At 46.0% G+C, this 15,166-nt stretch overlaps 1 protein-coding gene across 1 annotated transcript in view; it reads right to left on the bottom strand.

Moving 5' to 3' along the window:
• The window catches only part of slc35f1 (solute carrier family 35 member F1), a 393,799-nt gene that overhangs the window by 256,366 nt on the left and 122,267 nt on the right, over positions 1-15,166 (bottom strand). Inside the window, exon 2 of the mRNA XM_063033745.1 lies at positions 4,181-4,356. Within this exon, the coding sequence (XP_062889815.1) occupies positions 4,181-4,356 (176 nt within the window). The remainder of the gene's footprint in view (positions 1-4,180; positions 4,357-15,166) is intronic.

Raw genomic sequence — 15,166 nt, 5'->3', positions numbered from 1 at the left:
TAACTGATCCCCAGAGGCAATCTGATAAAAGAATATTGTTAGCAGTTAACAAACATTACAGTTCAGGCTAACACAGTGAGTAGTTACAGTGTTTTCATGAAGATATATCCTTAACATAGAAACATAGAAACATAGAAAATAGGTGCAGGAGTAGGCCATTCGGCCCTTCGAGCCTGCACCGCCATTTATTATGATCATGGCTGATCATCCAACTCAGAACCCAGCCTTCCCTCCATACCCCCTGACCCCTGTAGCCACAAGGGCCATATCTAACTTCCTTTTAAACATAGCTAATGAACTGGCCTCAACAGTTTGCTGTGGCAGAGAATTCCACAGATTCACCACTCTCTGTGTGAAGAAGTTTTTCCTAACCTCGGTCCTAAAAGGCTTCCCCTCTATCCTCAAACTGTGACCCCTCGTTCTAGACCTCCCCAACATCGGGAACAATCTTCCTGCATCTAGCCTGTCCAATCCCTTTAGGATCTTATACGTTTCAATCAGATCCCCCCTCAATCTTCTAAATTCCAACGAGTACAAGCCCAGTTCATCCAGTCTTTCTTCATATGAAAGACCTGCCATCCCAGGAATCAATCTGGTGAACCTTCTTTGTACTCCCTCTATGGCAAAGATGTCTTTCCTCAGATTAGGGGACCAAAACTGCACACAATACTCCAGGTGTGGTCTCACCAAGGCCTTGTACAACTGCAGTAGTACCTCCCTGCTCCTGTACTCGAATCCTCTCGCTATAAATGCCAGCATACCGTTCGCCTTTTTCACCGCCCGCTGTACCTGCATGCCCACTTTCAATGACTGGTGTATAATGACACCCAGGTCTCGTTGCACCTCCCCTTTTCCTAATCGGCCACCATTCAGATAATAATCTGTTTTCCTATTTTTGCCACCAAAGTGGATAACTTCACATTTATCCACATTAAATTGCATCTGCCATGAGTTTGCCCACTCACCCAACCTATCCAAGTCACCCTGCATCCTCTTAGCATCCTCCTCACTGCTAACACTGCCACCCAGCTTCGTGTCATCCGCAAACTTGGAGATGCTGCATTTAATTCCCTCATCCAAGTCATTAATATATATTGTAAACAACTGGGGTCCCAGCACTGAGCCTTGCGGTACCCCACTAGTCACCGCCTGCCATTCTGAAAAGGTCCCGTTTATTCCCACTCTTTGCTTCCTGTCTGCTAACCAATTCTCCACCCACACCAATACCTTACCCCCAATACCGTGTGCTTTAAGTTTGCACACTAATCTCCTATGTGGGACCTTGTCAAAAGCCTTTTGAAAATCCAAATATACCACATTCACTGGTTCTCCCCTATCCACTCTACTAGTTACATCCTCAAAAAATTCTATGAGATTCGTCAGACATGATTTTCCTTTCACAAATCCATGCTGACTTTGTCCGATCATTTCACCGCTTTCCAAATGTGCTGTTATCACATCCTTGATAACTGACTCCAGCAGTTTCCCCACCACCGACGTTAGGCTAACCGGCCTATAATTCCCCGGTTTCTCTCTCCCTCCTTTTTTAAAAAGTGGGGTTACATTAGCCACCCTCCAATCCTCAGGAACTAGTCCAGAATCTAACGAGTTTTGAAAAATTATCACTAATGCATCCACTATTTCTTGGGCCACTTCCTTAAGCACTCTGGGATGCAGACCATCTGGCCCTGGGGATTTATCTGCCTTCAATCCCTTCAATTTACCTAACACCACTTCCCTACTAACATGTATTTCCCTCAGTTCCTCCATCTCACTGGACCCTCTGTCCCTTACTATTTCTGGAAGATTATTTATGTCCTCCTTAGTGAAGACAGAACCAAAGTAATTATTCAATTGGTCTGCCATGTCCTTGCTCCCCATAATCAATTCACCTGTTTCTGTCTGCAGGGGACCTACATTTGTCTTTATCAGTCTTTTCCTTTTTACATATCTATAAAAGCTTTTACAGTCCGTTTTTATGTTCTCTGCCAGTTTTCTCTCATAATCTTTTTTCCCCTTCCTAATTAAGCCCTTTGTCCTCCTCTGCTGAACTCTGAATTTCTCCCAGTCCTCAGGTGAGCCACTTTCTCTGGCTAATTTGTATGCTACTTCTTTGGAATTGATACTATCCCTAATTTCTCTTGTCAGCCACGGGTGCACTACCTTCCTTGATTTATTCTTTTGCCAAACTGGGATGAACAATTGTTGTAGTTCATCCATGCAACCTTTAAATGCCTGCCATTGCATATCCACCGTCAATCCTTGAAGTGTCATTTGCCAGTCTATCTTAGCTAATTCATGTCTCATACCTTCAAAGTTACCCCTCTTTAAGTTCAGAACCTTTGTTTCTGAATTAACTACGTCACTCTCCATGTTAATGAAGAATTCCACCATATTATGGTCACTCTTACCCAAGGGGCCTCTCACGACAAGATCGCTAATTAACCCTTCCTCATTGCTCAAAACCCAGTCCAGAATAGCCTGCTCTCTAGTCGGTTCCTCGACATGTTGGTTCAAAAAACCATCCCGCATACATTCCAAGAAATCCTCTTCCTCAGCACCTTTACCAATTTGGTTCACCCAGTCTACATGTAGATTGAAGTCACCCATTATAACTGCTGTTCCTTTATTGCACACATTTCTAATTTCCTGTTTAATACCATCTCCGACCTCACTACTACTGTTAGGTGGCCTGTACACAACTCCCACCAGCGTCTTCTGCCCCTTAGTGTTACGCAGCTCTACCCATATCGATTCCACATCTTCCCGGCTTATGTCCTTCCTTTCTATTGCGTTAATCTCTTTTTTAACCAGCAACGCCACCCCACCTCCCCTTCCTTCGTGTCTATCCCTCCTGAATATTGAATATCCCTGAACGTTGAGCTCCCATCCCTGGTCACCCTGGAGCCATGTCTCTGTGATCCCAACTATATCATAATCATTAATAACAATCTGCACTTTCAATTCATCCACCTTATTACGAATGCTCCTTGCATTGACACATAAAGCCTTCAGGCACTCTTTTACAACTCTCTTAGCCCTTTTTAATGCTTGCCCTGGATTTGTCGGCCTGCCACTTTTACTTTTCCCCTTTGTACTTTTTGCTTCTACGCTCACTTTACACCCCTCTGTCTCTCTGCACTGGTTCCCATCCCTCTGTTGTGAACTAACCTCCTCACACCTAGCCGCTTTAATTTGATTCCCACCCCCCAACCATTCTAGTTTAAAGTCACCTCAGTAGCCCCCGCTAATCTCCCTGCCAGGATATTGGTCCCCCGAGGATTTAAGTGTAACCCGTCCTTTTTGTACAGGTCACACCTGCGCCAAAAGAGGTCCCAATGATCCAAAAACTTGAATCCCTGCCCCCTGCTCCAATCCCTCAGCCACGCATTTATCCTCCACCTCATCGCATTCCTACTCTCACTGTCGCGTGGCACAGGCAGTAATCCCGAGATTACTACCTTTGCGGTCCTTTTTCTCAACTCCCTTCCTAGCTCCCTATATTCTTCTTTCAGGACCTCATCCCTTTTCCTACCTATGTCATTGGTACCTATATGTACCAGGACCTCTGGCTCTTCACCCTCCCACTTCAGGATATCTTGGACACGATCAGAAATATCCCGGACCCTGGCACCAGGGAGGCAAACTACCATCCGAGTCTCTGGACTGCGTCCACAGAATCGCCTATCTGACCCCCTTACTATCGAGTCCCCTATCACAACTGCCCTCCTCTTCCTTGCCCTACCCTTCTGAGCTACAGGGCCAGACTCTGTGCCGGAGGCAGGGCCACTGTCGCTTCCCCCGGGTAAGCTGTCCCCCCCAACAGTACTCAAACAGGAGTACCTGTTGTTAAGGGGCACAGCCGCCGGGGTACTCCCCATCACCTTCCTGCATTGAATTACTATTCTTCATACTTCGCCCCAAGCTATCTTGTCATCAGTAACACTAAACAGAGCTTTGTCAATTAACTCAAAACAACAAGAATTGAATAGTAGCAGATGTGAGAACACAATCACAAAATTGCTCTGAACTGATAAGTCAGCTAGAGAGTGCATTTTTACATTTACGTTTGATACAGAAAAAAATCAGCAAATGCACGACAACCCGCTGAATGAATTCTTTCTTTCCACACATTACAGTTAAAAGAGGAAAAGGTCTTGTGAAGTTAAGTGCAGCCTACCTTGTCGTACTGCCAACGTGGTTGTGTAAACCAGGAACAGGAGGATGTAGTTGAGAAAACTCTGAAACACTGGCGTGTTGGCATGGAAGTCCTCGACCAAGTACTTGCTAGTCAGGCCTATACCACAGATCAACAATGATAGCACCTGGCCCAGTGCCAGCGACACCAGCAGCTCTCTAAAGGAACAAGTGATCTGCGTATTAGGGCAATGTTAATGACCGGTGACAAATTCTACAACGGATTGAGAAGCGACACAGACAGGGCCCAGAGGGAGCCATTTTTACAATTAAGTAGGATGTAAAACTGAAAAGATTTCCAAGCTTCTGCAACAGTAACTATTCAAAAACTAATCTCATTTTTTGCCATGTTCAGGGTCTTTGGGTAAGCATATCTGAAAGAGTGAACAGTCAGCCGTCAGAAAGACTGCTTTCACAGCCTGAGTTCCATGGGTAAATTAAAATGAACTGTGCTTTCAGTCAAATGTTATTACATCACCCTTCTGAATGTAACTATTGAATAGGAAGTTCTTGACCTGCAGTGATGACTTAACTCATGGTTGATGCTCCGCCTTCAAAGAGAGGAGGCCATAAATTGAATGTCCAACATTGAAACTTGCTTGAGGACTTCAAATAACAAATAAAAATAATACACACATTTATTTATTGAGATGCAGAACAGAACAGGCCCTTTCTTCCTTTCGAGCCGCGCCACCCAGCAGTCCTCCTGATTTAACCCTAGCCTAATCTCAAGACAATTTACAGTGACCATAGAAACATTGAAACATAGAAACAAAGAAAACCTACAGCACAATACAGGCCCTTCGGCCCACAAAGTTGTGCCGAACATGTCCCTACCTTAGAAATTACTAGGCTTACCCATAGCCCTCTATTTTTCTAAGCTCCATGTACCTATCCAAAAGTCTCTTAAAAGACCCTGTCGTACCTGCCTCCACCACTGTTGCCGGCAGCTCATTCCACGTACTCACCACTCTCTGTGTAAAAAACTTACCTACTCCCCAGCACCTTAAACCTGTGCTCTCTTGTGGCAACCATTTCAGCCCTGGGAAAAAGCCTCTGACTAATGACTATCCACACGATCAATGCCTCTCACCATCTTATACACCTCTATCAGGTCACCACTCATCCTCCTTCGCTCCAAGGAGAAAAGGCCGAGTTCACTTAACCTGTTTTCATAAGGCATGCTCCCCAATCCAGGCAACATCCTTGTACTGAATTCTAGGCCTGGTTCACCATTATACCATGGACAATACATGGGCATTGTCTTTTCTTCATGGCCAACATGACGGAATCTGTCATAGTCTAAACATGAAGATGCAAAGGATATTATCATTCAGGACATAATAATAATAATAATTGATTGCTGACTGCTGGCCTAGAATGAATCAGCCATGACGGAACAGCAGAGCAGACTAGATGGGTTAATCTGCTAGATGAACTTCAGCTCTTTGTCAAACTTTCCCTCTCACCCTTCCCCACTGGCTCCCCTCTTACCTCTTTTCTTCTCACCTTCTTGGCATCCCTCCTCCTTCCCTTTCTCCCATGGTCCACTCTCCTCTCCTCTCAGATTCCTTCTTCTTCAGCCCTTTACCTTTTCCACCTATCACCTCCCAATGTCTCACTTTATCCCACCTCTCCCACCTACCTGCCTTCCCCCTCACCTGGGTTCACCTATCACCTTTTAGCTTGTGCTTCTTCATCTTCCCCCACTTCCTTATTCTGCCTTCTTCCCCCTTCCTTTCCAGTCCTGACAAAGCCCGAAAAGTTGACTGTTTTCTCCCCTCCATAGGTGCATCTTGACTTGCTGAGTTCCTCCAGCATTTTGTATGTATTACTGCATGTGGGAAGGTTTGCAGGGGACATGGTAATTCCATGCATCATTCAATCATAAGAGAATCAAAATCCACTGCGTGGTTAAACCAACTAATGTGTCCTCCTCAAATGCCTGGCAGATATTTGCATTTATCCCTACTACGGGTTGACTATGCAGATATTGTTTCATGCTGCCCAATCGTGAACATCATTCAAATTCTGCCAGCCTGCATTAATGATGTGATCATCTGGGTGCAAGTGCTCTGGAAGCTGACCAAACCTAACAGAACAGTACAATCCCCTAGGCTGAATGTGGAGTAATTCCTAATTCCGATCATGGCTACCGGGAGCAGCTGAAAAGTATGAGATTTCTTGGAAACCCTCCAGTAACACTGGGTCAGATGGATTGTGATCCTCAAGACATCCATATCCAGCCATTTTCCACAGAGCATCAGGAAAATCTGCACCGACTCCTTGTTCAAAAAAATGAATCAAATCTTTTAACATGTTACCACATTTCCCAGCTTCTTTCAGTAAACTCCCAAGCCCATGAATTTGTGCCATCCTGCCTCCTCGGTCCTTGAAATATGAACTTGCTCTAAATTTCCCAGGTAACTGTGAACATCAACGTTTCTTCTATTCACATTTAGCTAATCTGTTCATACACAGGAAACACCTGGCTGTTTATACAAGAAATATGAGAATCTGTAACCGAACCAATGTCATGGCTGAACCTCAAAGGCTTCTCAGACCACTAGATGGAGCACTTGAGTCAAGGAATGACGAAAATGAAAGAGGGGTAAGTACCCCTTTACTCAGATGCAGATGGTGATATTATTGTTTGGAAGTGATTGATGCAGTGAGAGATGCTATGTATTCCCAGGACCCAGGGAGGAGGGACATAGAGAAATGAATACAAAAACAGATATTCTTAGAACCAGGCTGCAACAAAATAAATAATCAAATTCAAGTTTAATTATCATTAAACATACATGAATACAGCCAAACCAAATAGAGTCCAAGTCCCGGAGCAACATGTCCCACAAATTGATGGTATGGTTCCTGGCAGTGCGTAGGTGCATGCAATCCAGCCTGTCATTCCACCAATTGAACACTGGAGAGCAGCACCAATGGGACAGGCCAGCCCCCAACCAAGCACAGATGCCAGACAACACTGCCTCCGGCGACTCCACTCCTGGACTGCAGCAGCAGGCAAGCCCACGGCTTGAGGCCTAGTTCTAGCTGCAACCGAGGCCATGCAGCTCTCTCATCATCTGCTGTGCCACCAAACAACTGAAACAGGCCTGTGATATCAAACAATATCAATGTCCAACAGGGTCGTGCAATCGCAAGAGGAATGTCCAAGACAATCACCCACAGTTACACAGCACACTGCCTTCACACACCAACTCCAATGCTTTCGATGCCTTCCTGTAGCAGGCAGCAACATGTCCATCATCTCTGCCAATGAGTAGCTCACTGATGGGGTAGGCCTGTAGTACTCAAAGTTCCTGGTCTCCAGCATTGTCCTGCCATCATAAGTGGACAATGTAATTGAACAATATTTTCTACCCACAAATGTAAATCCGTAGCTACATGTCAATACACCAACATTCAGTGCACATGTCCCGCAACTTGTACATACTTACTGAAATACACTGACACGTTGCCAGAAACACAACATGCTTTCCCCTCCCTCATGCAGGAGGTACTAGTAAGCACCTGCACTTTATAATTATTTCATAAAGATTAAAGATGAAGATTAACTTTATTTATCACATGTACATCAAAATATATAGTGAAATGCATCATTTCAGTCTATAAACAACACAGTCCAAGGACATGTTGGGGGCAGCCCACAAGTGTCAACAGACTTCTGGTGCCAAGCATAGCATGCCTACAACTTATTAACCAGAATCTCATTGGACTGTGGGAGGAAACAGGAGCACCTGGAGGAAACCCATGTGGTCATGGGGAGAATGTACAAAATAAGTACCTATCAACCTCTCCCTTAAATATACATAAAGACTTGGCCTCCACAGCTGCCAATGGCAACGAATTCCACGGATTCAACACTCTCTGACTAAAGAAATTCCTCCTCATCTCTGTTCTAAAAGGACGTCCCTCTATTCTGAGTCAGTGTCCTCTGGTCCTAGACTCTTCCACCATAAGAAACATGTTCTCCACATCCACTCTACTGAGGCCTTTCAACATTCGATAGGTTTCAACTTGGTTACCCCTCATTCTTCTCAGTTCTAGTGAATACAGGCCCAGGGCCATCAAACACTCTTCATATGTAAAGCTGTCAATCCTGAAATCATTTTCTTGAACCTCCTTTGAACCCTCTCCAGTGTCAGCACAACCTTTCTAAGAAAAGGGGTCCAAAACTACCGACAATACTCCAGGTGAGGCTTCACTAGTGCTTGATAAAGTTTTAACATTACATCCTTTTCTTTATATTACATTACAACGTGCACTTTATGGTTTTGTATGTTTGAAGCCTCATGTCACTGAAGATTAATTTTCTGTGTTCCCATTTAGACTTCCTCACAGCAAATCTTGGTACTGTCACTGGTGCGCACGGTGAAAGGATTCACCAGGACATTGCAGTCATGGACAAATAGTATCAGGGCAACAGGAATCCATCAAAGCTGGCTGATTATCGTTGGACACTTGTCATTGTCAAGAGTTATAGTTCTTTTCTCTTATGTCAGAGGTTCCCAACCTTTATTATGCCATGGATCCCTACCATTAACCAAGGAGTCCATGGACCCCCTATCTTATATCAACCTCATTCCCACATCCCACTATATTTATTGGTTTGTAACAACTGACTGATTCAAGGATATGCCGGTTCCATTACACCACAGCCCTGAGTCCCATTCCCCTGTTCCTTCCCCACAGCCCTGAGTCCTGTTTCCCTGTTCCTTCCCCACAGCCTTGAGTACCATTTCCCTGACTCCTTCCCCACAGCCCTGAGTCCCATTCCCCTGTTCCTTCCCCACAGCCCTGAGTCCCGTTCCCCTGTTCCTTCCCCACAGCCTTGAGTCCCGTTTCCCTGATTCCTTCCCCACAGCCCTGAGTCCCATTCCCCTGTTCCTTCCCCACAGCCCTGAGTCCCGTTCCCCTGTTCCTTCCCCACAGCCTTGAGTCCCATTCCCCTGTTCCTTCCCCACAGCCCTGAGTCCCATTCCCCTGTTCCTTCCCCACAGCCCTGAGTCCCATTCCCCTGTTCCTGCCCTACAGCCTTGAGTCCCGTTTCCCTGACTCCTTCCCCACAGCCCTGAGTCCCATTCCCCTGTTCCTTCCCCACAGCCCTGAGTCCCATTCCCCTGTTCCTGCCCTACAGCCTTGAGTCCCGTTTCCCTGACTCCTTCCCCACAGCCCTGAGTCCCATTCCCCTGTTCCTTCCCCACAGCCCTGAGTCCCATTCCCCTGTTCCTTTCCTACAGCCTTGAGTCCCGTTTCCCTGACTCCTTCCCCACAGCCCTGAGTCCCATTCCCCTGTTCCTTCCCCACAGCCCTGAGTCCCATTCTCCTGTTCCTTCCCCACAGCCCTGAGTCCCATTCCCCTGTTCCTTCCCCACAGCCGAGTCCCATTCTCCTGTTCCTTCCCCACAGCCTTGAGTCCCGTTTCCCTGACTCCTTCCCCACAGACTTGAGTCCCGTTTCCCTGACTCCTTCCCCACAGCCCTGAGTCCCATTCCCCTGTTCCTTCCCCACAGCCCTGAGTCCCGTTCCCCTGTTCCTTCCCCACAGCCCTGAGTCCCATTCCCCTGTTCCTTCTCCATAGCTTTTAGGCCCATTTCTTTGTTCTTTCTCCATAGCTATCCATTTTTTTATCGATTCCTGCTATTCAAGCCCTTCCTTTAAGCATTCTCCCCAGTTTTTGAGTTTCCCTTGGAGAGTGTAGTAACATAATCCCCAGGAGACTTAGGGTGGGTAATGTAGCAGTTAGTACAATTCTTTACTAGCAAGCATCGATTGGGCTTCAATTTCCACCGCTATCTGTAAGGCATTTGTATGTTGTCCTCGTGACCGTGAAGGGCTCCGCTTTCTTCCCACATTCCCAAGACATACAGGTTAGGGCTCGTAGTTGGGGGCACACTATGCTGGTGTAGAAAGCTTGGTGAAGCTTGCAGGCTCCTACTAGCACATCTTTAGGCTGCGGTGGTCACTGACACAAACAACATTGCCACAGACGGCTGTGGAGGCCAAATAATTGGGTAAGGCGGTGGTTGATAGGTTCTTAATGAGGTTACAGTTAGAAAGCTCGAGAATGGGATTGAGAGGGCTAATAAATCCGCTGTGATGAATGGCCTAATTCTGCCTCTGTTTTATGGCCGTATTTCATTGTATGCCTCAATGTTTGATTGTACATGTGACAAATGAATCTTAAATCTTATCTGGAGGTGATAGAGACTTTTTTCTGCTGGTGTTAATGGATTGAAACTGTTCTCTTACCAGTCCAGAGATGAAATCACCAAGTCAGATCCAAATGAGGAGACATTTGAATTTCCTGGAGTGACTGAACTGCACCCTACCACATCGAACCACCAAACCCTGCGGCACCTCTCGGATGAAGTGACTGTCGCAAGTTTATTAGCAGTTCTCAAGGGTGCAATTTATGCTTTTTATGCTTTTGATAATTGATGTCCCCTGAGATCAATTACTTCTACTTAAAGGGCCAGGAATTTCAGGGTCCAATGGTTTATAGTAAGCCAGCTATCACTTTAGTGTTGAAACTTGAGAGATGCAGGGAAATTGTCATCTCAAGCTTTGCATTATTTAAATACCATTCTGTGCATACACCGGCTCTGGGCATCAGAGTCGAACACAGAGTTTACTGGGACTGCCCCCATGGAAACGGTGCTTGAGTCATCGTCCAGATAAACACCGAAGATATTTCAACGGCACACACAACATGCTGGAGGAACTCAGCAGGTCAGGCAGCAGCTATGGAGGGAATTGAACAGTCGATGTCTCAGCCCAAGACCCTTCATCTGGACTGGAAAGGAACTGGGCAGAAGCCAGAAAAAAGGCGAGCTGGAGGGGAGGAGGATGGGCACAAGCTGGCAGGTGATGGGCTACACCAGGTGAGATGTGTCAAGAGTACTTTGTGCTGCTCTTACTGTGTCAGGGGTGTGTAGTGTGGTTTAAATTCCACTGTGTGTTCTTCATGCCGGATGTTGGAGTCCTGGGAGATTCAGTCTTCCAGGGAATTACATCTGCATGAAGTGCATCCGTCTGGAGCTCCTTGCTAGGGATCTGGAGCAGCAGCTGGATGACCTTCAGCTTGTACGGGAGAGTGAGGAGATCATTGATCGGAGTCACAGGGAAGTAGTCACCTCGAAGTTGCAGGAGGCAGGTAGCTGGGTGACTGTCAGGATAAGGAATGGGAAGGTGAATAGGCAGTTAGTGCTGAGCACCCCAGTGGCCATTCCCCTCGATAATAAATACACCGTTTTGGACACTGGTGTGGGAGGGTGACCTCCCAGGGGAATGCCACAGAGACCAGGCTACCGAGCATGGGTCCGTGGTGTAGAGGGAACGAGGGAGAAGAGGAGAGCAGTGCAGATAGGGGACCCAATAGTCAGAGGAACAGACAGGAGGTTCTGTGGATGTGAACGGGACACCTGAGTGGTACGTTGCCTCCCAGCTGCTGGGGTCAGGGATGTCTCGGGTCAGCATTTTGGAGAGGGAGGGAGAGCAGCCAGATGTCTGGGTACATATTGGCACCAATGACACAGGAAGGAAAAGCAGAGAGGTCCTGAAAAGAGAATTTAGAGGACTCGGTAGAAGCTGAGAAGCAGGATCTCCCGGACAGCAATTTCTGGATTACCGCCTGTGCCACACACCAGTGACGGTAGAAACAGGATGGTTTGCAAATGAATGCATGGCTGAGGAGCTGGTGCGGGGGCCAGGGCTTCAGGTTCCCTGGATCATTGGGATTTTTTCTGGGGAGGTATGACCCGTTCAAAAGAGACAGGTTGCACCTGAACCTGAGGGGAACCAATGTTCTCGCTGGCAGGTTTGTTTGAGCTTTTGAAACTAATTTGGCAGGGGGGTGGAAACTGGAGTGAAGAGACTCAGGATAGGATGGAGAGTTAAAAATATAAAGATAGCATGCAGTCAAACTATCAGGAAGGGCAGGCTTATAATACGACATAATTGCAGTCAGCAGGATGAGTATCAGTGCATTAGGGATGCAAAATCAAAAAGGGTAGCAAATACAGAACTCAAAATGTGTTGTATCTCAATGCACGGAGTATAAGAAATAAGGTGGATGATCTCGTTGCACTATTACAGATTGTCAGGTATGATGTTGTGGCCATCACTGAATCGTGGCTGAAGGATGGTTGTAGTTGGGAGCTGAATGTCCAAGGTTACACATTATATTCGAGGCATAGGAAAATAGGCTAAAGAGAGGGCATACAACAAAGCAAAAATTAGCTGGGAAGATGGAGCATTGGGAAGCTTTTAAAAACCTACAAAAAGCAACTAAAAGAATCATTAGGAGGGAAAAGCTGAAATATGAAGGCAAGCTAGCAAACAATATCAAGGTTGGTTAAAAAGCTTTCTTCAAATATATATAAAAAAAAACAAGAGATGGGAGTGGATATAGGACCACTAAAAAATGAGGCCGGAGAAATAATAGCAGGGGAAGAGGAGATGGCATATGAACTAAATTATTATTTTGCATCAGTCTTCACTGTGGAAGACACTGTGATGAAGGGGTGAGGAAAGAGAAATGAATGCAGTCACTATTACAAGGGAGAAGGTGCTCAAAAAGCTGAAAGACCTAAAGGTTCATAAGTCACTCAGACCAGATGAACTGCACCTTAGGGTTCTGAAAGAGGTAGCGGTAGAGATTGTGGAGGCGTTAGTAATGATCTTTCAAGAATTATTGGACTCTGGCATGGTTCTGGAGGACTGGAAAGTTGCAAATGTCACTCCACTCCATTGTGTGGAGCCCATGGTATTACAGGAAGGTTATTAGCATGGTGAGAGCATGGGCTGATTGGTAGGAGACAGTGACCAGCAGCGTTCTGCAGAGGTGCTTCTTTTTATGCTCTATATAAATGATTTAGATGATGGAATAGATGGCTTTGTTGTCAAGTTTGCAGATGATACAAAGATTGGTGGAGGGGCAGGTAGTGTTGAGGAAAAAGGAAGGCTGCAGAAGGACTTAGACAGATTAGGAGAATGGGCAAGAAAGGACAAATGAATACGTTGGTAAAATGCATGGTCATGCACTTTGTAGAAGAAATAAATGTGTAGACTATTTTCTAAACGGGGAGAAAATACAAAAATCTGAGATGTGAAGGGACTTGGGAGTCCTTGTGCAGAACACCCTAAAGTTTAACCTTCAGGTTGAGTCAGTGCTGAGGAAGGCAAATGCCAAGTTAGCATTCATTTCAAGAGTTCTAGAATACAAGGGCAGGAATGTGATGCTGAGGCTTTATAAGGCACTGGTGAGGCCTCACCTTAAGTATTGTGAACAGTTTTGGGCTCCTTATCTGAAAGATGTGCTGGCATTGGACAGGGTCCAAAGGAGGATCACAAGCATGATTTTGGGAATTAAAGGGATATCCAATCAGGAACATTTGATGGCTTTGGGTCTGTACTCACTGGAAATTAAAAGGATGAGGGGGGATCTCATTGAAACCTTTCGAACGTTGAAAGGACTGGACAGAGTAAATGTGGAAAGTAATTTTCCCAGAGTGGGGAAGTCTAGGACAAGAGGGCTCAGCCTCATGATAGAGGGGCGCCCTTTCAAAACAGAGATGCGGAGAAATTTCTTTAACCAAAGGGTGGTGAACTTGTGGAATTTGCTACCACATGCATCTGTGGAGGCCAGGTTGTTGGGTGTATTTAAGGCAGAGATTGATAGGTTCTCGACTGGACGTGGCATCAAAGGTTACAGCGAGAAGGCTGGGGAGTGGGGCCGAGGAGGGGTAAAAAGGATCAGCCATGACTGGATGGTGAAGAACTAATGGGCCAAATGGCTTAATTCTGCTCCTACGTCTTATGGTCTTATGTGAGAAGCTGGGATGTGAAAGGAGGAAGAGGTAAAGTGCTAAAGAAGAAATTTGATAGGAGAGGACAGTGGACCATAGGAGAAAGGGAAGGACATACTGATCCAGAGGGAGGTAATGGTCAGGTCATGAGGGTAACCAAACTGCGGGGAAAAGCGGGGAGGGCGGGGGCGGGATAGACAGAAGTGTCTACTGTAAGTTAAAGAAATCAATTACAGAACTGCCACCAGGAGATCCTGGCTGTTGCAAGAGATGGAGCGAAGGTGCTTGCCAAAGTGGTCTCCATCTGCATCGGCTTTCACTGACACAGAGGAGACCGCACTGAGAGCACTAGATACAATAAATGACCCCGACAGACTCACAGGTGAAGCACTGCCTCACCTGGAAGGACTGTTTAGGGCCCTGATTGGTGGTGAGGGAGGAGATATGGAGGCAAGTGTATCATTTAGCAGCATTGCAGGAATAAGTGCCAGGAGGGAGATCGGTGGGGAAGTTTACCTGCCTTGTAGATGCATAGAGAATTCTTATAATTTAGTATCAACAATAACAGGAATGCAGATGTATTTTTCAGAATGTGTGCATCTTGGAGGGGATTTGCAGAAGACACTATCTTCATATGCCCTGTCCTTCTCTTTGTAGTTAAGTATGTTTTATAATGCCTTCAAAACATTTTGCATTACTCTCCCTGGGAATTCATGAGGTATTAAGCCCCCCCCCCATAAGTACTGATTTTATGCAGAGACAAAGCTGAAGACTAGAGCAGGCAAGGTGCTGGATGAGGCAAACGTATATCCTGTGTTCAACGGGTTGTCAGAGACAGAAACAACGGCTTCATTAGTTGATTTGACAGGAACTTCAATCTGCCACTTCTGACCCATGGAGACTGAGGAAAATGAGGGAGCAGATGAACAGCCATTGGCAAGGTGACAGAAGTCAGAGCAGGGCAGGTATGCTTGTTTGCTGAGACATCTGCTGCTGGTCCATAAGAAATCAAAATAAAATCAACATCTCAGCCCGCCGTTAGCTAGGATCTAGGAAAGCATTGGTTCTGATTTACTGCTGTCTGTTTTATATAACTGCATTCAGTCAAAATCCATCTCTTGCAACACACACACACA

The sequence above is a fragment of the Mobula hypostoma genome, chromosome 2 (assembly GCF_963921235.1).
Source record: "Mobula hypostoma chromosome 2, sMobHyp1.1, whole genome shotgun sequence".
In the NCBI taxonomy this organism is placed as follows: Eukaryota; Metazoa; Chordata; class Chondrichthyes; order Myliobatiformes; family Myliobatidae; genus Mobula; species Mobula hypostoma.
The sequence above is the reverse complement of the archived record's forward strand: the minus strand, read 5'-3'. Positions and strand labels throughout refer to the sequence as shown.